Source organism: Anomaloglossus baeobatrachus, chromosome 7 (genome assembly GCF_048569485.1).
Source record: "Anomaloglossus baeobatrachus isolate aAnoBae1 chromosome 7, aAnoBae1.hap1, whole genome shotgun sequence".
In the NCBI taxonomy this organism is placed as follows: domain Eukaryota; kingdom Metazoa; phylum Chordata; class Amphibia; order Anura; family Aromobatidae; genus Anomaloglossus; species Anomaloglossus baeobatrachus.
The window spans coordinates 231833569-231860593 of record NC_134359.1 but is presented as its reverse complement, the minus strand read 5'-3'; the positions used below and the strand labels follow the sequence as shown (position 1 = coordinate 231860593).

Genomic DNA, 27025 nt, shown 5'->3' with positions numbered 1-27025 from the left:
AGAGAAAGGAAGGGAAGAGAAGAGAAAGAGAAAGGAAGGGAAGAGAAGAGAAAGAGAAAGGAAGGGAAGAGAAGAGAAAGAGAAAGAGGAAGGGAAGAGAAGAGAAAGAGAAAGAGGAAGGGAAGAGAAGAGAAAGAGAAAAAGGAGGGAAAAAGAGGGGAGAAAAGGAGAAGATAGAGAAGAGTAGAGTAGACATGTTAAAAGGAAACGGAAAAATTCCAGTTATATATAGACAAACAAATAGTTACAGTATACCTGGAGTAATGTATGAAGACCAGGGGTGAAAAGCCACAGTGTGGTCACACTTGTCAGTACTCAAAAGGAATCGATGTTGGTTTAAATGACTACCTGACTGTGTGAGAAAAAGAGAGGGTATTGAGAAGAAGAGCCAAAGAAAGGGCACTCTGAGCCATGAAAAGCGGACAAGCATCGTGGAAAAGGAATCTATACCTGGGACTCCACTGGTATTTAGTCTGGATGGGGGTCCTAGAAGTACAATGGTGGGAGTCCAGGTAGCTAATGGATTTAAGAGTAAAAGTAAAGAGGGATCATTCAGTAAATTATAATGGCCTCAAGAGTGTGTCCTAATCATCAAGATGAGCCACTTACCATGTGCCTGCGTGGTGTCAGGGGTGAACCGCACGTCCTATGGGTAATGAGACCTGGCTAAAAGTGATCTATTTAACAAGAACGATATCGTAACGTCATTTCCGGTTTTGGGCTGTCAATTAGCAATGGAGCCGGAAGTGAAGTACTGCGCATGCGCGGAGGCGAAAATACATAGGCCGGTTATTGTGGATAGTGGTTGCTTGGCAATGCGCGTCATACCACTGGGTGGAGCGTAGGGTGAGAGTGATGACGCGCTCATGTGCCTATGAGGGCGTGTTTCCAGGGCGCACAGTGATTCAGGCTGATGGTCTCGGATGAAAAAGGGGATAAGTGCAGGGACGGGTGAAGGGTTAGTGGTGGCCCAGGATCGTATATGAGGTGCCCCACCACACAGAGGATGTTAGTTCTGTAAAGGAGCAGAAAAAGAGAATAAAATTAGAAGGCATGAAATGCAATAGAAGATACATATGATGAATACATATAATGACAAACTGATGAATGACATCCATTATAGACCCACTCTTGTTGCTGTGAGTATGTGGTATATAGTTGGCTGATAATGAATATCATAATAGTGCAACAATTGAGTGACAATATCAATATCATTACCAGATAAAGGACTCTGAGAGATCCTATGATGGAGATGGCATGTAAATATACATAGAGGGGAAAAAAACATATTAGTACATTGTAACTATGCAAGATGGATAAACGAGATCACAGGTGTGTAAAATTATCAAAAATTATTTTTGTTTTGTTTTTTGTATATATATTGTTATCAGCCCGTCCGACCTGAAGAAGGCCATATTGGCCGAAACGTTGTGATTGGCGGACCATTGTACAGCACTTTTGACACATTTTTTCACTACAAAATAAAAAGAAAAGGATTTTGATATCAGTTTCATGTTTCTGACTCTCTGTGTCTCCAAGGGTGATAGTGAGTGTGCCGGAGTTCCTATTGTCTGACTCATTTTTCTCCAGAGCACCCACAAGAGGTGATGCGAGGTCTTCTCTGCACCAGTACGTTATTTTTGACCTAGCTCCCTCATCCCCTGACGAGACAGTATCTTTCCATTTAGGTTTGCCCATGTCGCAAACAAATTTTTCTACGTTTTCCTACAACGAGACAGAGACAAATGATATAGTCTCAAAGGTCACCACGTCAAACACTTTTCTCAGCATACCAGCAGAAGATATTAGAAAGAGGGACTTTGAGAGAGCACTACAGAGACACGCCTCTTTGGATCTACATCTGGTAACCCTTGCAGAATATCACAGAACTAAAAGAATCCCAAGGGGTTTACGTGTCTCGCTTAGACCTACAATTTTTTTCCGACAATATCGAATTCTGTGACAAATTCGAGGCCATCCTGAATAAATGTTCTATGGACATCATAACCCTTACGATTGATTTTTTACAAAAGGAGGTGAACCAACTATCTGACAATATTCAAACAACTGAAGTTCAACTTAAACAATTCTTATCCACAACGGACTTTGATAAACTCAAAAAGACCACGAAAGAATATATCTTAGACTTCAGGAGGACCTTGGAGGCAAAAAAAACGTAACAAATTCCTACGAGACCAGGAGGACTACGCCCAGGGAACCGTCTACAGATGGCGCTCAGGGGATTCCTCCTCCTTCTCACGACGCACTCCAAGGTTCACAGACTACTCCTCCTCCGGAAGTTCAGATGTGGACTCGCGACCGCAACGTCATCAAACCAATTTTTTAGGACAGCGCCGTCCTCCCACAAAAAGACGAGGAGGGGGCAGAGGCGGAGATCACCATTATCGGGAGAACAGAGTGTGGACGAGATCACAGGTAAAGAGAATTTAGTTTACAACATTTCCTTATACAACCTATCTCCCTCTGAACACTCAGTCCTTCAGAAGGGCTTATCGTACAGTCCTACTCCCCAATATGACACCTTTACTGTCCAACAAGAATTAGACAGGTTCTACAGGTCGGTGCGACTGAAAACACATTTCAGTAACACCGATCACATTGACCCAGTAGGTGATGATCCACCGACCTCTTCCTTCTGTTTTTCACCAAAAAATTTACAACTCAAAACGATTAGTCCCTACATGCCTCCCAGGACTTATCACCCAGTCGAAACCTTTATTTCACTAGTTTCACATGATGTCGAGACACTAAACAAAAGGATTCACACAGGTGAATTCAATATTAAAAACAACTTATCCATTGAGGAGTCTAGAGCCCTACAGAGTCTTAAAGACAATCAGTCAATCATAATCAAACCAGCTGACAAAGGGGGCGCTATAGTCATCCTAGACCGGCAGTATTACATCACCGAGATCATGGGACAATTATCCGACAGATCAACTTATGAACCAGTTCCTCACAATCCCACCGCGGACATTGCCTCCTTGGTCAGATCTTTGGCCCAACAATATTTTGAACGTGGCACGATAGATCAAAAATTAAGAGATTTCCTACATAATCCACATCCCATTACCCCTGTTTTTTATACCCTCCCAAAGATCCACAAACATTTGACTCAACCCCCCGGCAGACCCATAGTGGCTTCCACCGATTCAGTTCTCTCACCTCTAGCCAAAACTGTTGAAAAAATCCTATCACCATTTGTTCCTCTAACACCATCTTATCTCAAGGATACATCTCACTTCTTAGAGATACTCACTGATTTACGTCAAATCCCGACCACAGCTCTATTTGTCACATTGGATGTCAATTCACTATACACCAGCATCAATCATTACGATGGCCTACTGGCCGTACACTGGTTCCTGGATCAATTTACTACTTTACCGGCCGACAATAAAGAATTCTGCATGGATCTCCTTAAAATTATCCTAGAAAAAAACTTTTTTCTATTCCAGGACCAGTTTTACATGCAGCGTAGGGGGACGGCAATGGGCTCCAATGTCGCGCCCCCTTACGCCAATATCTTCATGGCGTCCTTCGAAGACAAATACATACACCCTCATCCCTTAATCATACATCATGCCCTACTGTGGCGTCGATTTATCGACGACATTTTTGTGATTTGGGACGGCCCCCTTGAGACCCTGATGACATTTTTCAGTGAGATTAATACATTTGTACCGGATTTAACATTTACCATCCACCACAGTGCCAAAGAGATCAATTTCTTGGACTGCATGATCATTAAGAACAGCGATGGCACCATCTCCACTGACATCTATACAAAACCAACAGACAGGAATAGCCTTCTCCATTTTACAAGTAGTCATCCCAAACATACCAAAAATTCCCTTCCGATTAGTCAGCATACTAGAGTTGACCGCATAGTGAGTTGTAGTGAGGCCCGCACAGTGAGACACAGGGAGATGGGTAACAAATTCATGCAGCGAGGATACCCTGCCAATATAGCCAACAACAAGACTTCACGTCCATTTGATCCATCAATACAATCCAACCGTATTCCCTTGGTGAATACTTTCCATCCTTTCTCTCCATTAGTGAAGAAAATAGTATTAAAACATTGGCCACTTTTAGGCATCGCTTACCCACAGATCAATGAATTTCAGACAACCCCATTATTCTGCTACAAGAAGTCACCCAACATCAGGGACAAACTTGTCAGAGCCGACATAGGCTCCTCCACCCAGGTCCCAAAACAGAGATTTTTACAAAACCCACAATTTGGTACTTTTCTTTGTCTCAGGTGTGCACAGTGCTCAAATGTCACCAAGGGAAGCACCTTCACTTACCACAGAACAGGCGAAGTTTTCAAAATTAGAGATTTTTTTACATGTGACAGCTCCCACGTGGTCTACTACATAAAATGTCCCTGCGGTCTCGGATATGTTGGGGAGACTACCCAACATGTCCGAGACCGCATAAACAAACATAAGTCCGACATCAGATGTGGACGTTCACTGTTGCCTATTCCTTCCCACTTCATTTCAGCAGGGCATAGGATTTCCCAACTAAGATTCCAGGTCATCGACCAGGTGGGCATGCATCGTAGGGGTGGGGACAGGGTTAAACTACTCCGCGAAAGGGAGGCACGTTGGATTCATACCCTGGGGACTCTTGAACCCCACGGCCTGAATCGCAAATATGAATCAAGTTTTGATAATTTTACACACCTGTGATCTCGTTTATCCATCTTGCATAGTTACAATGTACTAATATGTTTTTTTCCCATCTATGTATATTTACATGCCATCTCCATCATAGGATCTCTCAGAGTCCTTTATCTGGTAATGATATTGATATTGTCACTCAATTGTTGCACTATTATGATATTCATTATCAGCCAACTATATACCACATACTCACAGCAACAAGAGTGGGTCTATAATGGATGTCATTCATCAGTTTGTCATTATATGTATTCATCATATGTATCTTCTATTGCATTTCATGCCTTCTAATTTTATTCTCTTTTTCTGCTCCTTTACAGAACTAACATCCTCTGTGTGGTGGGGCACCTCATATACGATCCTGGGCCACCACTAACCCTTCACCCGTCCCTGCACTTATCCCCTTTTTCATCCGAGACCATCAGCCTGAATCACTGTGCGCCCTGGAAACACGCCCTCATAGGCACATGAGCGCGTCATCACTCTCACCCTACGCTCCACCCAGTGGTATGACGCGCATTGCCAAGCAACCACTATCCACAATAACCGGCCTATGTATTTTCGCCTCCGCGCATGCGCAGTACTTCACTTCCGGCTCCATTGCTAATTGACAGCCCAAAACCAGAAATGACGTTACGATATCGTTCTTGTTAAATAGATCACTTTTAGCCAGGTCTCATTACCCATAGGACGTGCGGTTCACCCCTGACACCACGCAGGCACATGGTAAGTGGCTCATCTTGATGATTAGGACACACTCTTGAGGCCATTATAATTTACTGAATGATCCCTCTTTACTTTTACTCTTAAATCCATTAGCTACCTGGACTCCCACCATTGTACTTCTAGGACCCCCATCCAGACTAAATACCAGTGGAGTCCCAGGTATAGATTCCTTTTCCACTATGCTTGTCCGCTTTTCATGGCTCAGAGTGCCCTTTCTTTGGCTCTTCTTCTCAATACCCTCTCTTTTTCTCACACAGTCAGGTAGTCATTTAAACCAACATCGATTCCTTTTGAGTACTGACAAGTGTGACCACACTGTGGCTTTTCACCCCTGGTCTTCATACATTACTCCAGGTATACTGTAACTATTTGTTTGTCTATATATAACTGGAATTTTTCCGTTTCCTTTTAACATGTCTACTCTACTCTTCTCTATCTTCTCCTTTTCTCCCCTCTTTTTCCCTCCTTTTTCTTTTTTTCTTCTTTTCTTTCCCTTTCTCTTTCTCTTCTCTTCCCTTCCTTTCTCTTTTTCTTTCTCCCTTTCTTTCTTCTCTTTTTCTTCCTTTCTTTTTCTTCCTTTCTTTTTCTCCCTTTCTTTTTCTCCCTTTCTTTTTCTCCCTTTCTTTTTCTCCCTTTCTTTTTCTCCCTTTCTTTTTCTCCCTTTCTTTTTCTCCCTTTCTTTTTCTCCCTTTCTTTTTCTCCCTTTCTTTTTCTCCCTTTCTTTTTCTCCCTTTCTTTTTCCTCTTCTTCTCCCTCTTCTTCTCCCTCTTCTTCTCCCTCTTCTTCTCCCTCTTCTTCTCCCTCTCTTTCTCCCTCTCTTTCTCCCTCTCTTTCTCCCTCCCTTTCTCCCTCCCTTTCTCCCTCCCTTTCTCCCTCCCTTTCTCCCTCCCTTTCTCCCTCCCTTTCTCCCTCCCTTTCTCCCTCCCTTTCTCCCTCCCTTTCTCCCTCCCTTTCTCCCTCCCTTTCTCCCTCCCTTTCTCCCTCCCTTTCTCCCTCCCTTTCTCCCTCCCTTTCTCCCTCCCTTTCTCCCTCCCTTTCTCCCTCCCTTTCTCCCTCCCTTTCTCCCTCCCTTTCTCCCTCCCTTTCTCCCTCTCTTTCTCCCTCTCTTTCTCCCTCTCTTTCTCCCTCTCTTTCTCCCTCTCTTTCTAGTCATCAGTAGAAATCACCATATTCAACAGGCCATCTTAGACGTCTGACCACGTCAGAGACCTATCCACATACTATGGATCATTGAGGTAATCTACGATCTCTTGTCATCCTTTATGACAATTCTATTATGAATCACATTTACTAGGACACATTTCATCTACTACAGGTGTTGGCCTAAATATAATCTAGACCTCTGCGCATGATCTTGAACCACCATACTATTGATTAAATACAATGTTTGGGACTCATACGCCTTGACAACAGGTAACGACTGCACGTTAAACCACACACAGTTTGGATTTCCTTTAATTTATATAAACGTTATCTTTCTCCAGTGCTACCTGCTACCTTCTACGTATAGTGTATCCGGACACTGACTAATTTGCATTCCCTAATCCATACAGCACTTCAGCATTGGTATGGTTACACAATAATCCCTTTAGTATTATATCCTTACGCCATTATTTCAAAATATGACTACTACTATTACTTTTACTTTTATTATACCATAGGTCTAACAATAGTGTCCTGTGCATATTCATCCACTTTGTGTCCTTCTGTTCTTAAGGTGAGCCTCTTTACCATGTACGTCACATAGAATTTACATTATACGAACGCGCACATACCACTATGGACACTTGGTAACACCCATTGTAGTTAGCCACAATTTTTCCAATGTTTTTCTAATGTTTTCCTCTAATCCACTCATAATTAGTAACGCTTACGTATTTGCTTACTCAATGTACCCATGATTCCATGTCATTGTCTCGTATTCTGATCTCTTGTCATCCCAAAATGCAAATTGTGATATCTTTATTTGTTCTATTATCCTATACTGATGGATGTCCTGTATTTTTGTTTTGTTTTTTGTATATATATTGTTATCAGCCCGTCCGACCTGAAGAAGGCCATATTGGCCGAAACGTTGTGATTGGCGGACCATTGTACAGCACTTTTGACACATTTTTTCACTACAAAATAAAAAGAAAAGGATTTTGATATCAGTTTCATGTTTCTGACTCTCTGTGTCTCCAAGGGTGATAGTGAGTGTGCCGGAGTTCCTATTGTCTCTCTCCTTCCAGCCTCCCCCAGCATCAGCCTCCCCCAGCATCAGCCTCTCTCATCCCAGCCACCCCCAGCATCAGCCTCCCCCCAGCATCAGCCTCTCTCAGCATCAGCCTACACCCTCCCAGCCTCCCCCAACATCAGCCTCCCCCAGCATCAGCCTCTCTCATCCCAGCCACCCCCAGCATCAGCCTCCCCGAGCATCAGCCTCTCTTCTCCCAGCCTCCCCCAGCATCAGCCTCCCCCTCCCAGCCTTCCCCAGGATCAGCCTCTCTCCTCCCAGCCTCCTCCAGCACGCCGTGCTCCTCTGCCGACACTTACAGATCCGATCGCATACACTCACACACACACACACACACACCCACCCGATCGCATACACTCCCACCCGATCGCATACACTCACACCCACCCGATCGCATACACTCACACACACCCGATCGCATACACTCACACACACCCGATCGCATACACTCACACACACCCGATCGCATACACTCACACACACACCCGATCGCATACACTCACACACACACCTGATCGCATACACTCACACACACACCCGATCGCATACACTCACACACACACCCGATCGCATACACTCACACACACACCCGATCGCATACACTCACACACACACCCGATCGCATACACTCACACACACACCCGATCGCATACACTCACACACACACCCGATCGCATACACTCACACACACACACACTGACGATATTGCACATACGCGCTCACACTTACAACATCCGGAGATACCACATGCTTCTGGCCATGTGATCCTCCGGCAGGTCCTGGAAGGTCACTGCACAGTATCGACGCCGAGAAGCAAGCGATATCTCTGGATGCTGTGAGTGTGTGGATGCGATGTGATGTGTGTGTGTGTGAGTGTATGTGTGTGTGTCTGTTGTTATGTGTGTGCGTGTGGATTTTCCGCCGCTGCAGGACCTTGATGCGCTGGTAACTATGCTACCATGGTTACCAGCGCATCCCGTCCCCCACTCGCACGGGAGCCCACACCAGCATACGGCGGCAAACCCCAGCAATGTGAGGGTATGTGTCGGCTGGTTTGGCGGCGTACGCTGATGTGGGCTCCCGGGGGTACAGTACTCACCTGGGAGTCAGTCGTGTCTCCGTGTTTGTTGGGGGGATGCGTGCGGGGGGCGGGGCCAGAGCGAGCGTGCATTGCGTGAGGGGGGCGGGCCGTGGCCGAGTTGCCAATACGTGCAGGGTGCCGGGGCGAGAGGCCAATCCGTGTGGGGGGCGGAGCCTGTGCGAGCGGCCGGCCTAATCCGTGTGGGGGGGAGCCAGGGCGAGCAACCAATCCGTGCGGGGGGGCGGGGCCATGGCGAGGCCAGCGGCCAATCCGCTTTGTGTCACCGTAAGGACACAATTTTGGAGCAAGACAGACAGACAGAATAAGGCAATTATATATATAGATATATATATAAATTTATACATTTATATATAATCTGCAAGCCAGCGACATGTCTGTGAACCAGAGAAGTGTCGTTATGCAAGAAGTGCAGTGTGAGGTTGAGAAGCTATAGGTGCATAATCACGCCACAATGCAATTCCAGAGAAAAAAAAAAATATATTTTTGTATATATTTATCTGAATCTCTGGCAGTGCATTGGGGAGGAGCTGTAAGTGCATCGTCACACCCAAATACACTTCCAAAGATATACAGTATATACAGAACTTTAAAACGTAATTTCCCGCTGCTGGAGCATCGCTGTGGGGTCACAAAGAGATCAATTTGTCTTATCTTTTAAAAGCCTAGACGTTCGTGAGATTGCCTTTTAAAGAATATTTGTGAATATAAAACAGAATTAGGTGCTTTTAAGAGCATTAAATAATGCTATTAAAATATATTTTCTTTTGTTGCTCCCCCTTTAAGGCTGGCTGTTTCTTGACTCAAGTACGTCCATGTTTGTTCATGCCCGAGGCCGGGTATACCGTGTTCCTGACTCAAAATCTACCAAAAAATGTAAAACAATGGAAACAAATGACAAGCAGGGTAAGAAACAAAAAGCTTTCAACTGTGCAGTCTGTGTTCTTTTAAATTAAATTGCAAATGTATCTGTTATTTGCGCCATTTCTATTACATTATATCCCTTCATAAAATTGCTGTTGATGCACAAGCTCTGGTCATAGGCATGGGAAGAATCTAGGCTATTTTTTGTTGGACACAGAACAGTATTTTTTGTTTTGGCATATGACTTGATCTATGTGTGAATATGAGGGGGACGAGGTGCCTGCTCAGTTTATAGGCCAAGTCAGCCTCCTTTTTCATGGCTAATTTGTAGACCGAAAAGGGGCTGGCTTGGCTGTGACCGAACAATCCTGTTGGCTTCGTAAGGCTATGTGCACACTGCGTTTTTTGCTGTGTTTTTGCGCAGTTTTTGGGTGCAGTTTTGGTCTCAAAACTGCATGAATTTCATTCCCCATCAAAGCCATTGTGGTGATCACAAAGATTCAGCATGTCAATTCTTCTTGCGTTTTTCCCTGCATTTTTCACCCTTTGAATGTAATGGGAAAAAAACAGCAAAAACACGCTTCAACACGCACAAAAAGCATGCTTTTTTTTAATGCGTTTTTGCCATAGGGGCGTTTTTCTGAGTTTCATTTGGGGTCCAGAAAAAAACGCAGCCTGCGCACATAGCCTAATAGTTCTTTAGCGCACTTGCTACCATTCTGGGACCACAAACTGGGCATCTAACCTGTCAATACTTTGTGGGATTCAAGGGTGGCAAAATGTAACATCAGAGATGAAGTTTAGACTTCAGTTTGGAAGCTGGTTTGTCATTAGGCACATCATTGGGAGCTATATTTTTGCCTCCAAATTTCAGGAATCATAACTTTTTTTTTTTTCATACTTGCATGTTTGTATGAGGCCTGGTTTACTGGAGAAATCTTATTTTTCGACCGTTTTTTTTGGGTTACATATAAATCACTATTGTGTGTGTGTGTGTGTGTGTATACATAGATATAGACAGATACAGTGCCTTGCAAAAGTATTCAGCCCCCTTGAATTTTTCAACCTTTTCCCACATTTCAGGCTTCAAACATGAAGATAAACATTTTAATGTTATGGTGAAGAATGAACTACAAGTGGGACACAATTGTGAAGTTAAATTAAATTTATTGCTTATTTTAATCTTTTGTAAGAAAGAATAAACTGAAAATTGGGGCGTGCAATATTGTTCGTCCCCTTTACTTTCAGTGCAGCAAACTCACTCCAGAAGTTCATTGAGGATCTCTGAATGATCCAATGTTGTCCTAAATGACTGATGATGATAAATATAAGCCACCTGTGTGTAATCAAGTCTCCGTATAAATGCACCTGCTCTGTGATAGTCTCAGTGTTCTGTTGAAAGCACAGAGAGCATCATGAAGACCAAGGAACACAACAGGCAGGTCTGTGATACTGTTGTGGAGAAGTTTAGTTTTTGGTTACAAATTGCTGTTCACAAACGCTCTCCATCCAACCTCACTCAACTCCAGCGGTTTGCAAAGGAAGAATGGGCAAGAATTTCAGTCTCTCGGTGTGCAAAACTGATAGACACATACCTGACATACATCGCTGGTCCTGTCAGCTCCACGCAGCAACTGAGGTGAGTAGCGCGATCAGCTGAGATGTCACTGAGGTTACCCGCGGCCACCGCTGCATCCACCTCTGGATCCAGGTAACCTCAGTGACAGCTCAGCCGATCACGCGGCTCTCTTCATTTGCATGCGTGGAGGTGACAGGAGCGGCGGTTTCTTCTGCTGCTCCGGTCACCTCCATGCAGCAGAGCTGGAAGCGACGCTGGACCATCCTGGATTCCGCCGGCAATGGAGGGCTTTTTCGGGCTGATTAAATTGGTGAACCAGGGTATATGTTTGTATTTTTTATTTCTAATAAAGGATTTTTTCGTGTGTGTGTGTGTGTGTGTGTGTGTGTGTGTGTGTGTGTGTGTTTATTTACTGTAATATACAGATTAATCATGGAAGGTATCTCGGGGAGACGCCTGACATTGATTAATCTAGGACTTATTGGCAGCTATGGGCTGCCAATAACTCCTTATTACCCCGATTTGCCATTGCACCAGGGCAAATCGGGAAGAGCCAGGTACAGTCCCAGAACTGTCGCTTCTAATGTATGCGGCCATTCTGGGCGGCTGCTGACTGATATTGTTAGGCTGGGGGGCTCCCCATAACGTGGAGCTCCCCATCCTGAGAATACCAGCCTTCAGCCGTATGGCTTTATCTGGCTGGTATTAAATTTGGGGGGAACCGCACGCCGTTTTTTTTAATTATTTATTTATTTACTTCTATACTCCATAGTGACACGCCCACCGGCTGCTGTGATTGGGTGCAGTGAGACACCTGTCACTCAGCGTGGGGGCGTGTCTCACTGCAACCAATCATAGGCGCCGGTGGGCGGGGAAAGCAGGGAATACGAGATTGTTTAATGAGCGGCCGGCTTTTTCAAATTAGAAAAAGCCGCCGGAGCAGTGTGAACGTCGTGCAGCGCCGGTGATCGGGGATCGGTGAGTATGAGAGAGGGGGGGACACTTCAGTCACTCGGGGGATTAGCGGTCACCGGTGAATCCTTCACAGGTGACCGCTAATCAGTACACGGCACACAGACAGAGCCGCGGCATGACAATGAAGTCGGGTGAAGTTCACCCGAGTTCCTTCTCATCCCGCTACCCTGTCTTCCGACATATAGTAACGACATTTTGCTTCACACACGGACATTTCTCTCGGACAACATAACCACACATCCGTGCAAGGAACGATTTATTTGGACTCCCATAGGCTAACATTATGTCCGTGTGCGCATGCTCCGTCCCAAAAACGAACATGCTTCCGTGGCAAACGGAGCAAAAAACGTGGGACGCACACGAACACACGGAAGATCAAATAACACGCACGTGTGCCTTTAAACATAAAAAAAATATGTGCACGTTTGGTCGTATCTCCGGTATGTACGGAAACGGACCAAACACGCACGTTTTAAACGGATGTGTGTTGCAGGCCTAAATTAGGATTTTTACTGAACAAGTTATCATCCAATAGGCACACAGGTATGACTAATTGTAGCTGTATACAACCTTTACGCCCACATAAATAACACAAAAAGCCTTAAAGGGAAACCTGTCATGTAAAAAAATGCTATTAACCTGCATATATGGGGAAATAGCATTTGGTACGTGCCCAGTGCCTGCACAATGAACCCCACTACTTTATTCTTCCTAGCAGTCTTCAGCCCGCTTTACACGCTGCAATATATCTTACAATGTGTCGGCGGGGTCACGTCGTAAGTGACGCATATCCGGCATCGTAAGGTACATTGCAGTGTGTGACAGGTATGTGCGATTGCGATTGAACGTTAAAACGTTCATCGCATACACATCGTACCTTTCTCTAGAATTGCAGGTCAGATTGTTCATCATACCCGGGGTAGCACACATTGCAGTGTGTGACACCCCGGGAACGATAAACAGATCTTACCTGCGTCCTGCGGCTCCCGGCCCACAATACGGAAGGAAGGAGGTGGGCGAGATGTTTACGTCTCGCTCAGCTCCGCCCCTCTGCTTCTATTGGCCGGCTGCCGCGTGACGTCGATGTGACGCCAAACATCCCTCCCACTCCAGGAAGTGGACGTTCGCCGCCCACATAGAGGTCGTATGGACGGGTAAGTACGTGTGACGGGGGTTAATCGTTTGTGCGGCACGTTCAACAAATTGAATGTGCCACACATACGATGGGGGCGTTGCAAATCGCATACGATATCGTATGCGAAATTGTAACGCGTAAAGCAGGCTTTCAGGTTTCAGTCACTTGGGAGGCGCCGGAATGGGTTCAGTCACCGCTGTGTGTATTGAGAGAGGAGGCTGTAACTGCACCCCCCGCACTGACTGACAGCTGCTCAGCATTAAAACCTGCTGTCAGTTAGTGATAGGGCCACGGTTACAACCGCTACTTTTGATATGCAGAGCAGTGACTGAACTTGCGTCGCTCCCATGCTAAAATCCGAATGCTGCAGGAAGGAATGAAGTTAATTTCCTCCAGGCAGCAGTGTTCGATGTACAGGTTCCAAATGTTATTAACCTGCAGATTAACCCCATAGCTGCAGGTTACTGGTGTTTTTTCAGTTTTTCAGGTTTCCCCTAACGATCAACTGTGTATGGTATTATTAAAAAGTGGAATCGATAAGGAACTACAGTGTCATCAGAGTTTGGTCAGTGTGTCAGTTCTACCATCAAAGTTTAGTAAGCATGTCATCAGATTTTCTCAGATGAAAAAAAATGATGGAGATTTCACAACATTTTATATCAGTTTGTGAAAAATTGATAGCACAGAGATGACTGTCACGTTCGCCGCCAGGGATGGTACTTTGGCGAGCAAAAATGGACCCACTGGACTACAGGGAAATCCCTGACCTACCCTTTTGTGGGGTAAAGTACGGGACTGTGGCAGCTGACCCCCAGGGCAGGGGCAAACACAGAAGCAGACAGGGCTGAGACATAAGACCAAGTGTAGACAGGGACTACAATGGTAGCAAAGGCAGAAGGCATGGTCAGGGCAGACAGGCACAGTCTCTGCTGTGGCGAGGGCCACCAAGTTAGCTGAGGCTAGAGGCACGGCCAGGCTAGAAAGGCACAGTCTCTGGTGTGGTGAAGACCACTGGGTTAGCTGAGGCTGGAAGCAGTGCTGGGCTGGACAGGCACAGTCTCTGCTGTGGTGAGGGCCATTGGAGTAGCTGATACCGGAGGCATGGCCAGACTGGACAGGTGCAGTCTCTGGTGTGGCAAGAGCCACCGGGGTAGCTGAGGCTGGAGCACAGTCGGGTTGGAGAGCCACAGTCTCTGGTGTTGCGAAGGCCACCGGGTTAGCTGAGGCTGGAGGCACGGCCGGGCTGGACAGGCGCAGTCAATGGTGTGGTGAAGGCCACCAAGTTAGCTGAGGCAGCAGGCACGGCCGGGCTGGAAAGGCACAGTCAATGGTGTGGCAAAGACCACCAGGTAGCAGAGGCCAGAGGCACAGCTGGACTAGACAGGCACAGTCTCTGGTGTGGTGAGAGCCACCGGGGTAGCTGAGGCTGGAAGCACAGTTGGGCTGGAGAGCCACAGTCTCTGGTGTGGCGAGGGCCAGGGGGGTTCCTGAGTCTGGAGGCATGGCCGGGACGGACAGGCAGGGACACTAGAACCGACAGGCATCAGAAGCCAACAGGACTGAACGGATAGGACAGACAAGGGGACCTGACAACTAGCTAACTAGGGCACTACACACTAACCAGCTAAACTAAGGCATTCAACAGGCAACTCCCCTAGTGGGAGCTTTCCCTAAATACCCAATGCCTCTCAGCAATAGGCTGAGAAGCACATCCTAGGAGTGAGACGCTGGCCCTTTAAGAGAGGGGCAGCAACACGCACACATTGCAGCAAAGGTATGCTCCCTTGGCCATTCAGATCCCACCCCCAGGTGTCCCCCTTTGCAGTACATATCCCACCCCCACGTGGCCCCCATTGCAATACAGATCTCAACTTCCAGGCTGCCCCCTTTGCCATACAAATCCCACACTACGGGCTGACTTCTTTCCTATACAGAACCTACCCCACAGGCTGCCCACTTTGCCATACAGATATCATTCCACAGGCTGCGACCTTTGCCATACAGAACCCTTCCCGCAGACTACCCCCTTTGCCGTACAGATCTCTCATCGTAGGCTGTGCCTTTTTCCATTCTCATCCCACCCCACAGGCTACCCCTTTTTCATGTAGATCCCACCCCATGCAGACCCTTTTTCCATACAGATTTTCCCCAAGGTTGCCCATTTTTCTATACAGATCCCACCTTGCATGCTGCCCCCTTAGTCATACAGATCCCACCCCCAAAGGCTGCCCCCTTATTCATACAGATCCTACGGCACAGACTGCCCCTTTTTTTTGCAGACCCAATCACATAGGCTGCCCACTTTTCTATACAGATCAAACCCCACAGGCTGCCCCCTTGACCATACAGATTTCATCCTGCAGGCTGCCCCCTTTGTCATACAGATCCCACCCAGCAGGCTGCCCCCTTTTCGATAATCATCCCACCCAATGCTGCCCCTTTCCATACTCATCGCAGCCCACAGGCTGCCCCCTTTTCCATGTACATCCCTCCTCCTGCAGCCACCTTTTCCATACAGCTTTACTCCCAGGCTTCCCCTTTTTCCATACAAATCCAACCTCGCAGGCTGCCTCCTTATTCATACAGATCCCATCCCGCAGTCAGCCCCCATTTCTATACAAATCCCATCCTACAGCTTGCCCCCTTTGCCATATAGATCCTACCTCGCAGACTGCCCGCTTTGCGATACAGATCCCACCCTACAGGCTGCCCCTTTTTCCATATTCATCCCACCCAATGCTGCCGCCTTTACATATTCATCCCATCCCACAGGCTGCCCCCTTTTCCATGCAGATCCCACACCATGCAGCCCTCTTTTCCATACAGATTTACCTGAAAGCTGCCCCTTTTTCCATACAAATTCTACCTCGCAGGCTGCACCCTTATTCATACAGATCCCATCCCACAAGCTGCCGACTTTTTTATACAGATTCAACTGCACAGTCTGTCCCCTTTTCCATGCAGATCCCACTTGCAGGCTGCCCCCTTTGCCATACAGATCCCTCCCCACTGCCCCCTCTTCCATGCAGATCCCATCACATGCAGCCCCCTTTTCTATACAAACCCCACCTAAGCTGCCCCTTTTCCATACAGTTCCCAAACCACAGCTCCCAGTATCTTCAGCTCAAGGAGTGCTTACCTGCGCCTAGCTTCAGCGACCTCTCCTCCTCAGTGGCGCTCTGTGGTGCTCTGCAGAGATGCTGGCAGCGTGATTATGTAAACTCATCACGCTGCCATGACCTTTGGAGCCTGCGCACTCCGCCGCATGTCAGGTCCCTGAGCTGATTGGTGCTCCACTGAACCCAGAAATGACGGAGATACAGAGGTTAATTTGTATTAGACGCTAAAACAAATGAATAAACAACAGCGCCCCCAGACCCCCAAAAACAGTAATATCCAGTTTTCACTTAGTATTTTATTAGAGTAGATATGACAGAGGACAATTATCACCAAAACAGAGGAGGCAACTGATGTAATAATCTTTATTTATCAAGTTAGTTTACCAGCTCAAGGTCTTTAAATTAATTCCCTGATCTGTCATTTCTGAGATTGGTGATAAACTACTTGTGCCAGCCGCTGTGCATGATGTAGGCCGACTCACACTGTAAGCTGCTGGGCTCCATGCATTGTATGTAGCAGCAGTGTCAGAGCTGGTGGGCAGCAGCAGTACAACTAACAGCGGCAGAGCAGTGGGCAGAATTCTGACAGGTATCTGATTAGGTCACTGTCGGGGTCAAATAGGATGAGTAAGTTGGTAGACATGGGGGGCCTTAGCAATCCCCCAGCACCTAAAATCTCATCGCTGGGAAGCCATTGAGTATAAAGATAGCCTTCTCCTGGCTAACCACCTAGATGCGGAATTAAGCATATGAGGGGTTAAGCTGCCAGGAGCTCTACATAGATACTACCGTATTTTTCAGACTACAAGACGCACCGGACCATAAGACGCACCCTGGTTTTGGAGGAGGAAAATAGGAAAATAAAATTTTTAAGCAAAAAAATGTGGTCATGATACACTGTTATGGGACAAGGATCTGCTGCTGACACTGTATGGGGGTAATTTAAAAAAAACAAAAACAAAAAAAAACGGCGTGCGGTTCCCCTAATTTTGAGAACTAGCCAAGATAAAGTCTCACAGCTTGCAGCTAGTATTCTCAGGCTGGGGAGACTCACGTTATTGGGAGCCCCCCAAGCCTAAAAATATCAGCCAGCAGCCGCCCAGAATTGCTGCATCCATTAGATGCAACAGTCCCCAGCTCATCCTGATTGCCCTGATGCGGTGGCAATCGGGGTAATAAGGAGTTAATGGCAGCAGCCCATAGCTGCCACTAAGTCCTAGCTTAGTGATGGTAGGCGTCTATGAGACACCCTCTCACCACTAAGCTGCAAGTGAAAGTAAATAAACACAAACACATAAAAATCCTTTATTTGAAATAAAAGACAAAAAAACAACCTCTTTCACCACTTTATTAACCCCTAGAACACACAGGTCCGATGTAATCCACACAATGTCCCACAACGCATCCAGCTCTGCTACATCTGACAATCACAGAGAGCAGCCATAGAATACGACCGCTCTATGTGAGGGTCAGGCCGCAAGTTAAGTGAGCCGCCGGGATCAGCATTGACTCCAGCTGTCACCACACATCACCTGACTAAAGTCACCGCAGATCTCACTGTCACTTCAGCCGCGGCCGGATTTGCGGTAACACCTGGAGGACTCCCGCAGCATACTCACCTCTCCTCACTCCACACAGCATCGCTCGCTTCCTGTCTGTGTGCCAGCTGACCTGTGTGGAGCCGTGTGTACAGAGATGACGTCATCGCTGTGCTCACTGCTCTCTACACAGATCAGCTGGCACACAGACAGGAGGACACCGCGATGCTACAGGGGAACGGTGAGTATACCGTACTTATTTACTGCCCCCCATGCTTATAATGATGCACGAGGAGCAGTGAATACAGCCGCACATGATCACTCCAGGCTGTAGTTGCCAGGGGTGATCACGCGGGCCGGCTCTCTAGTATGCGCGCATCCCCTGCCCATCTTCCTGCCTACCTGTCAGCGCCGGCTTCAGGGCTGAGAGATGATGGGTGGGATGATGGGCATGCATATCAAATGAGTGGGCCCTCGTGGTCAGGGTAGCGCTGCTACAGCCTGCTCCTTCCTCTGATGACCCGCTCCACCACCACCGCACCGCAGACATCGGACTATAAGACACCCCCCCCCACTTTACCCAAAAAGTTTGGGGAAAAAAAGTGCGTCTTGTAGTCCGAAAAATACAGTATATTTTCTCTAAAGATGCATGTGAGGTTCTTAGCACACAATGTAATCAAATTGTGTGAGCCCATCTGCCAACGTCAAGGCGACCTCTTCAGATGGGTCCCTACACTAACTTATCACTAATTTACTGACTAACTGGGACTAAATCACATCTGATATTATAACTACCATTTTTACTATTACTGCACTACTACTTTTTTAAATGTCCATCTGTTATTATTATTTTCTTTATTTTTTTATCATTTTTCTTACCTTTTGTTCAAATTGTTGTAGTAAAAAATCCTAATAAATTATGCCTAATGGTTTTTAATCCAGAAGAAGGCAAAAACCCTAGGACACGTTCAGCCAATTTGTGTCACAGGGGAAAAATTCCTTCTCGACCCCGGGAAAAGGCGATCAGTCCTAGAACCCTGGATTAAAGCTAATGATGTTATTTCTAGTTAAGTAATTAATATTAAGGAGCTAATTAAACTATGACTATAGTTTTTATAGATTTTAGGTGTTATACTATTCTTATGGTGCTCTCTTATTAAAGTATTCTAACTTTTATATTTTTTCTAATTTAGTGTATTATTTTAATAGATATAACTATTTTATTACTATTATTATCCTACTGTCTTAATACAGTATAATTCTAACTTTTCTATAACTATTAATACTACTCTATCCCTACCATGTTGATCCAGAAGAAGGCAAAAACCCAAGGACACATTCAGCCAATTTGTGTCATGGGGAAAAAATTCCTTCTCGACCCCGAGAAAAGGCGATCAGTCCTAGAACCCTGGATCAAAGCTAATGATGTTATTTCTAGCTAAGTAATTATTATTGTAGTGCTAATTAAACTAGTACTATAGTGTTTATAGATTTTAGGTGTTATACTATTCTTGTCCTGCTCTCTTATTACAGTATTATTCCAACTTTTATATTTTTTTCTAAGTTAGTGTTTTATTTTTATAGATACAACTATTTTTTTACTATTATTATCCTACTCTTTAATTACAGTATTATTTTAACTTTTTTTTTTTTGTAAGTTAGTGTTTTATTTTTATAGATATAACTATTTTATTACTATTATTATCCTGCTATCTTATTACAGTATTATTCTAACTTTTCTATAACTATTAATACTACACTATGCCTACAATGTTGATCCAGAAGAAGGCAAAAAAAACCCAGGACACATTCAGCCAATTTGTGTCACAGGGGAAAAATTCCTTCTTGACCCCGAGAAAAGGCGATCAGTCCTAGAACCCTGGATCAAATTGCTGTTCTACCTATTACTACTGTTATTTTCATCATATTTTTACTACATTCTTATTATCGCTCATATTATTGTTCTTATTATTATACTTACCACCGCCATCTTTGAGGCCCCAGCAGGATGGTCCATATGATATTTCTTCTTCCTCTCAAGAACCAGTTGATGTATTGGCGGTTGTTGTCCTCCTGGATCCTTCTTTCTTGTCTCCTCCTTGCAGGGATGTGGATGTCCAGTTTTATCTTCTTAACCGACTTTTTTGGTATGTCTTCTTCTTCTTCTTCATCCAGGTAGGCGCATAATTCTCTCCAAACTTTTTTTTTTTCATATTCTTCTTGCCTCTTCCTTTTTCCTCTGACATCGATCGTCCTTGGTGGCTCAGGCTGTTTTTCTCGCCGAACTCTATATATTTTCTGGGCCTCGGGGCTGGTTGGCATCAGGCGCTGGGATGGCAAGAAATTAAGTTACAAGGATTAATAGGAACATCCGAATACACAACCACCTTATAATAAAAGAAGCACCAATGTTGCCCTTAGTTTTCTCACTGACCTCCTTCTTGAAGATCGGTGACGGTAGCAGCATCATACAAATGGACAATCTTCTTAGTTTTTCCTCAGGTGTAAGGTAAACTAAAGGAAACAACCAGATATTAGGATCAGATTAGAGACTAAAGCCCCCGTCTAAAAAAAAAAAAAAAATCCCCACTGACCAGCGTGAGAACTGCAAGATTTTTAAGTGCTGTTTCCATTAAAGATTGTGATATGGATAAAAAAAAACAAACAATGACAAATATTATTAAAAAATACATTGAACACAAAAACCTGATTTAAATAATAGGTGATTTCTGATGACAAATTCAAAGGCCCAAAGTCTAACAATGAAATATTCCTGGATAACCCCTTTAAAGTGGAAATCCTGAATCTAGGAAACAGTTGGCCCTCACAGACTGATGATACTACCTGGTCCAACGCTGGCAGAAGATCCAGTCCAATCAATGGCATCTGCTGACATCTTTGTTTTGTTGAAATGTATCAAAATCCTATAAAAGAGGAGCAGAGGTTGTAGGGACTTGATCCTTATTTCTATGACTTGGGTGACAGTCCCTGAAAACACTGAAGAACAATGTCTCTATATTCAGGGGCTGTTGTGGACGGGTGAGATTGGGAGATGGAAAGATATTTCCTGTTACATATGTGATCAATTTCACTAAAGGGGCTGTCTGATGGGACAAGTGATGGCCGATACCCCCTGGTGTGAGTGCGGGTGATGGATGTATCGCCGCCCGGTATCTGGTGTGAGTGTGGGTGATGGATGTATCGCCGCCCGGTATCTGGTGTGAGTGAGGGTGATGGATGTATCGCCGCCCGGTATCTAGTGTGAGTGCGGGTGATGGATGTATCGCCGCCTGGTATCTGGTGTGAGTACAGGTGATGGATGTATCGCCGCCCGGTATCTGGTGTGAGTGAGGGTGATGGATGTATCGCCGCCCGGTATCTAGTGTGAGTGCAGGTGATGGATGTATCGCCGCCCGGTATCCGGTGTGAGTGCGGGTGATGGATGTATCGCCGCCCGGTATCCGGTGTGAGTGCGGGTGATGGATGTATCGCCGCCCGGTATCTGGTGTGAGTGAGGGTGATGGATGTATCGCCGCCCAGTATCTGGTGTGAGTGAGGGTGATGGATGTATCACCGCCCAGTATCTGGTGTGAGTGAGGGTGATGGATGTATCGCCGCCCGGTATCCGGTGTGAGTGCGGGTGATGGATGTATCGCCGCCCGGTATCTGGTGTGAGTGAGGGTGATGGATGTATCGCCGCCCAGTATCTGGTGTGAGTGAGGGTGATGGATGTATCGCCGCCCAGTATCTGGTGTGAGTGAGGGTGATGGATGTATCGCCGCCCGGTGTCTAGTGTGAATGCGGGTGATGGATGTATCGCCGCCCGGTCTCTTATATGACGTCTCATACCTGATATCTCTCGCTGATCGCTGGTGTCTGTCTTCACTCTCTGATGAGGTGTAACAAACTAAGGATCAACAACTTTTTTTTTTTTTTATTCAAACTGAGCAGTTCTATTGGCTGCTTATCAATGCAGTTACCATAGTGACAGAGGCTTGTGCAGATTTAAAGGGACAGGACGCAGTCATTGCGCTATAGTACATTTTACCATAAATTTCATATAACACTGTACATTACATGGAGCTGCTCAGATAATGTGTGGGCAGACGCTCCTGTATCTCTTCATATATTATGTACATTTACTTAGAAGAGCTGTAGAGATATATGGGGTAAAGTTACTTGTGTTGTGAATTGTATGTGTATAAAGAAGGCCTGGTAGTGTCTGTAATGGGCCGAAAATTGTGCTTTTATGTTCAGAACAAATCTAAGTATTTTTTTCTCCGTGTTCCTATCAACTTTCTGTCGTATTTCCATCACAGAACATTGTTACATATAGCGAGATGCCATAACAATCAGACCATTGGGGCCAATCAGGGGCAGAGCACTGAGGTCCCTTTGGCTTTTCTCCTGCAGTCAGTCCCCCTGGCTATAATACTTTATTTGACAATAGTGAGTACACCCCTCTCATTTATGCAAATATTGTATTATATCTTTTCATGGGATAACACTGAAGATAGGACACTTTGATATAATGTAAAGTAGTCTGTGTACATCTTGTATAACAGTGTACATTTAATGTGCACTCTAAATAAGCCAACACACAGCCAATAATGTCTAAACCACTGGCAACAAAAGTGAGTACACCCCTATGTGAAAATGGCCAAATTGTGCCCAAAGTGTCAATATTGTGTGTGGCTACCAGTTATTTTCCAGCACTAAATAAATAAATAAATAAAATAAATAAATGCCACAAGCGCTGTGACAAGTAATTATACTTTTTCTATATTGCAAAAAAGTAAATGGAAGTAGCCGCTGGTAGAGGACAGATTCCATGTCCAGATCTGTCAGATAATGGAAATAAACAACCAAAGAAGTACTACCGCGCTACTAAAGGCTGGAGTCCAAACCACCTGAGTTAGGAGGTGAGGACCCTACAGACAAAAGGGCGCTAATGGGAAATATAGTATATCCAGGGGCATAATTACCGTGGTCGCAGAGGTCACCATTGCGACCGGGCCCGGTAGGTTAGGGGCCCGTGGTCGCCCTGCAGATCAGCAGCCAGCTCCTTCCTGTGAGAGAGGAGCTGCGCTGTTCTGTCACATACCATGCGGCCGCTATATGACCTGGTGCCACCGCCGCTGACACCGGCACCAGCGGCAGCACCGGGCCCTCCTCCCCTGTCATCATACACAGCAATGATAAAGTATTGAGCGGCCCATGCCGCTCCATCATTCTCCCCCTGTGCCTGGGCGGTGACGTCACTCCTGTGCGACTGCTGTGCTGAGGCATGCAGAGTGCAGGACAGGAGTACGCTGACCGGAGCAGCAGTGGAACGAGGAAAGAGGTGAGTACTTGTTGTGTTTTTTTATATATAAATCAAAGAGTACACGGTGGCTATAGACCTGAGGTGCTGAATTATACATGGAGGCCTCGAGGTACTGGATTATACATGAAGGCCTGGTGGGCTGGCTGCATTATACATGAAGGCCTGGGGGTGCGGCATTATACATGGAGGCCTGGGGGGCTGCATTATACATGGAGGTCTGGGGGGGCTGCATTATACATGGAGGTCTAAGGGGCTGCATTATACATTGGAGGCCTGGGGGGGCTGCATTATACATGGAGGCCTGGGGGGCTGCATTACACATTGAGGAGTATGAGGCTGCATAATACAATATGAAGGACACTGTATACATGGAATCTAGGGGTGCATTATACATGGAGGAGTAGGGGGCTGCATAATACAATATGAAGGTTTATGGGGCTGCATTATAATACATGTAGGACTATGGGGGCTACATTATATTATATGGAGGACTATGGAGGCTATCTTATACATGGTGCATTATAAAACATGAAGAACTATGTGGTGCAGTATAATATATGGAGAACTATGGGGTGAATTCTAATACATGGAGAACTAAGGGAAATGCATTATAATAAATGGAGGACTATGGAGGTGCATTCAAATATATGAAAGGTTATGTAGGACCCACTATACTATATGGAAGGCTATGTGGGGGTCATTATAGTATTTGGAGAACTATATACAAGGAGGGACAAAGATACAAGCATGGCATGGGAATGTTTTGTGCTGAGGGAAAAAGGCTCTTTCCCTCAGCACCCAGCTTTCCCATGCTCTGATATGGGAAAAGCTGGGTGCTGCTGAGGGAAAGATGTATAGTAGAGCATGGGGAAGCTGGGTGCCAAGGACAAGTTGGATATCAGAACATAGGAAAGCTGGGTGCTGATTGAGAGATTTCAGAGCATGGGAAACCTGGGTGCTAAGGGTAAGAGCCAAGTGTCAGCGTCATTATCCTGTACCCCGAGTGTCAGTGTCATTATCCCATACCCCAAGTGTCGGTGTACATGGAGACGGGGGGGTCCAGGTCCGAACTTTGCACCAGGGCCATCAAACTCTAGTTACGCCACTGCAGGTATGAATATGCAAAGGGTTAAGCACTCTCACTTTATCATTTCAAGGCACTGTGATAAATTTGTGGCTCCTAGAAGTTCTGAATGTCGCTCGCTGTCCCTGCTCTGCCGGATATCTCCTCCTTCCAGTACCCCTCCCCTCCCTATCAGCATGGGTTCAGTACCGTCCTGGTGCTGCCAGAGGTCGCCAATAGCTAAGAGCGCGGTGGGTTATCGCGGACGTCTTTTTTTGTGCGCAGCGCATGTCAAGAGGTTTGGGAGCAGCCGGGCAGAGTGCGGGCCCCGGCCGCCATGTTGAGAACTTTGTGCAGTTATAAATAAAGATCGGCGGACAGCCTGCCGGTGTATTGGATGGTAGCCTGGACCTTTAGAATTTTTTTTATTTTCTGGTGGGTTGGATATCGACTCAGCTGCTACTTATTGGTTTCCTGCAGTACGCCTCCTGAATCGGGAGCAATAAGAGAGATGTTCATGTAAGTTTATAGGAAGCCGGTCCTTCTAGTGGGAACCGACGTGTGGCTGTGCGGTGTGACGTCAGAGCGTGATGTCATGGTTGCGTCTAGGATGGAGTTGATTTTCTGTGATCCTCATTTTAGCCACTCCATTCTAGACGGCTCACTAGTGAAGTGACTACAATGGAGTTGTTTTTTTGAGGACCTCATTATATCAACTCCACTCTAGACAGTTCAGTACTGAGGTGACTAGAATGGAGTTGATCTTTTGAGGATCTCTCCCTCAAAAAATCAACTCCAATCTATACAGCTCCTTATAGAAACCACTAGAATGGAGTTGATTTTTTGAGGTCCTCATATACAGTACAGCCCAAAAGTTTGGACACACCTTCTCCTCTCTAGAACACCTATTAAGAGGAGACTGTGTGCAGCAGGCCTTCATGGTAAATAGCTGCTAGGAAACCACTGCTAAGGACAAGCAACAAGCAGAAGAGACTTGTTTGGGCTAAAGAACACAAGGAATGGACATTAGACGAGTGGAAATCTGTGTTTTGGTCTGAGAAGTCCAAATTTGAGATCTTTGGAGTCAACCACTGTGTTTTTGTAGATAAAGTGAACGGATGGACTCTACATGCCTGGTTCCCACCGTGAAGCATGGAGGAGGAGGTGTGATGGTGTGGGGGTGCTTTGCTGGTGACACTGTAGGGATTTATTAAAAATTGAAGGCATACTAAACCAGCATGGCTACCACAGCATCTTGCAGTGACATGCTATTCCATCCGGTTTGCATTTAGTTGGACCATCATTTATTTTTCAACAGGACAATGACCCCAAACACACCTCCAGGCTGTGTAAAAGTGGTGTCACACACAGCGACGGCAACGTCGCTGCTACGTCACCATTTTCTGTGACGTAGCAGCGACGTCCCGTCGCTGTGTGTGACATCCAGCAACGAGCTGGCCCCTGCTGTGAGGTCGCCGCTTGTTGCTGAGTATCCTGCTTCATTTTTTGCTCGTCGCTCTCCCGCTGTGAAGCACACATCGCTGTGTGCGACAGCGAGAGAGCGACGAACTAAAGCGAGCAGGGAGCAGGGAGCCGGCTTCTGGCAGCTGCGGTAAGCTGTAACCAGGGTAAACATTGGGTAACCAAGGGAAGTCCTTTCCTTGGTTACCCGATATTTACTTTAGTTACAGCGTCCGCCGCTCTCACGCCGCCTGTGCTGCCGGCTCCCTGCATCCTGCACACAGCCAGAGTACGCATTGGGAAATAAGCAAAGCTTTGCTTATTAACCCGATGTGTACTGTGGCTATGAGTGCAGGGAGCCAGCGCTAAGCGGTGTGCGCTTTTAACCAAGGTAAATATCGGGTAACCAGAGAAACACTTTGGTTGGTTACCCGATATTTACCTTAGTAACCAAGCGCAGCATCGTTTCCACAGCGACGCGTGTCGTTATGATCGCTGCTGCATCTCTGGGTTTGACAGCTAAGCAGCGATCAAAACAGCGACTTACAAGGTCGCTGTTGCGTCACAGATAATGGTGACGTAACAGCGACGTCGTTGTCGTTGTCGCTGTCGCTATGTGTGAACCCAGCTCAAGGGCTATTGGACTAAGAAGGAGAGTGATGGGGTGCTACGCCAGATGACCTGGCCTCCACAGTCACCAGACCTGAACCCAATCAAGATGGTTTGGGGTGAGCTGGACCGCAGAGTGAAAGCAAAAGGGCCAACAAGTGCTAAGCATTTCTGGGAACTCCTTCAAGACTGTTGGAAGACCATTTCTGGTGACTACCTCTTGAAGCTCATCAAGAGAATGCCAAGTGTGTGCAAAGCAGTAATGAAAGCAAAAGGTGGCTTCTTTGAAGAATCTAGAATATAAGACATACTTTCAGTTGTTTCACACTTTTTTAAGTACGGTATTTCATTCCGCATGTTTTCATTCATAGTTTTGATGTCTTCAATGTGAATCTACAATTTTTAGAGTCATGAAGATAAAGAAAACTCTTTGAATGAGAAGGTGTGTCCAAACTTTTGGTCTGTACTGTACATATATACACAACACACACACAAATATACACACACATATACACACACACACACACACACACACATATAAACATACATATACCAGCTTTATAATTTTAATGATTTCATGACT

At 45.9% G+C, this 27025-nt stretch overlaps 1 protein-coding gene and 1 long non-coding RNA gene across 2 annotated transcripts in view; both read left to right on the top strand.

The window, feature by feature from the left end:
- LOC142246671 (DNA repair endonuclease XPF-like) overlaps positions 1-27025 on the top strand; it is a 152757-nt gene that overhangs the window by 28432 nt on the left and 97300 nt on the right. Inside the window, exon 4 of the mRNA XM_075319736.1 lies at positions 9560-9679. Within this exon, the coding sequence (XP_075175851.1) occupies positions 9560-9679 (120 nt within the window). The remainder of the gene's footprint in view (positions 1-9559; positions 9680-27025) is intronic.
- LOC142246102 (uncharacterized) lies at positions 6586-7334 on the top strand. The gene is made up of 3 exons (XR_012724873.1): positions 6586-6673; positions 6754-6851; positions 6923-7334. It is a non-coding gene; the product is annotated as an uncharacterized LOC142246102 (long non-coding RNA).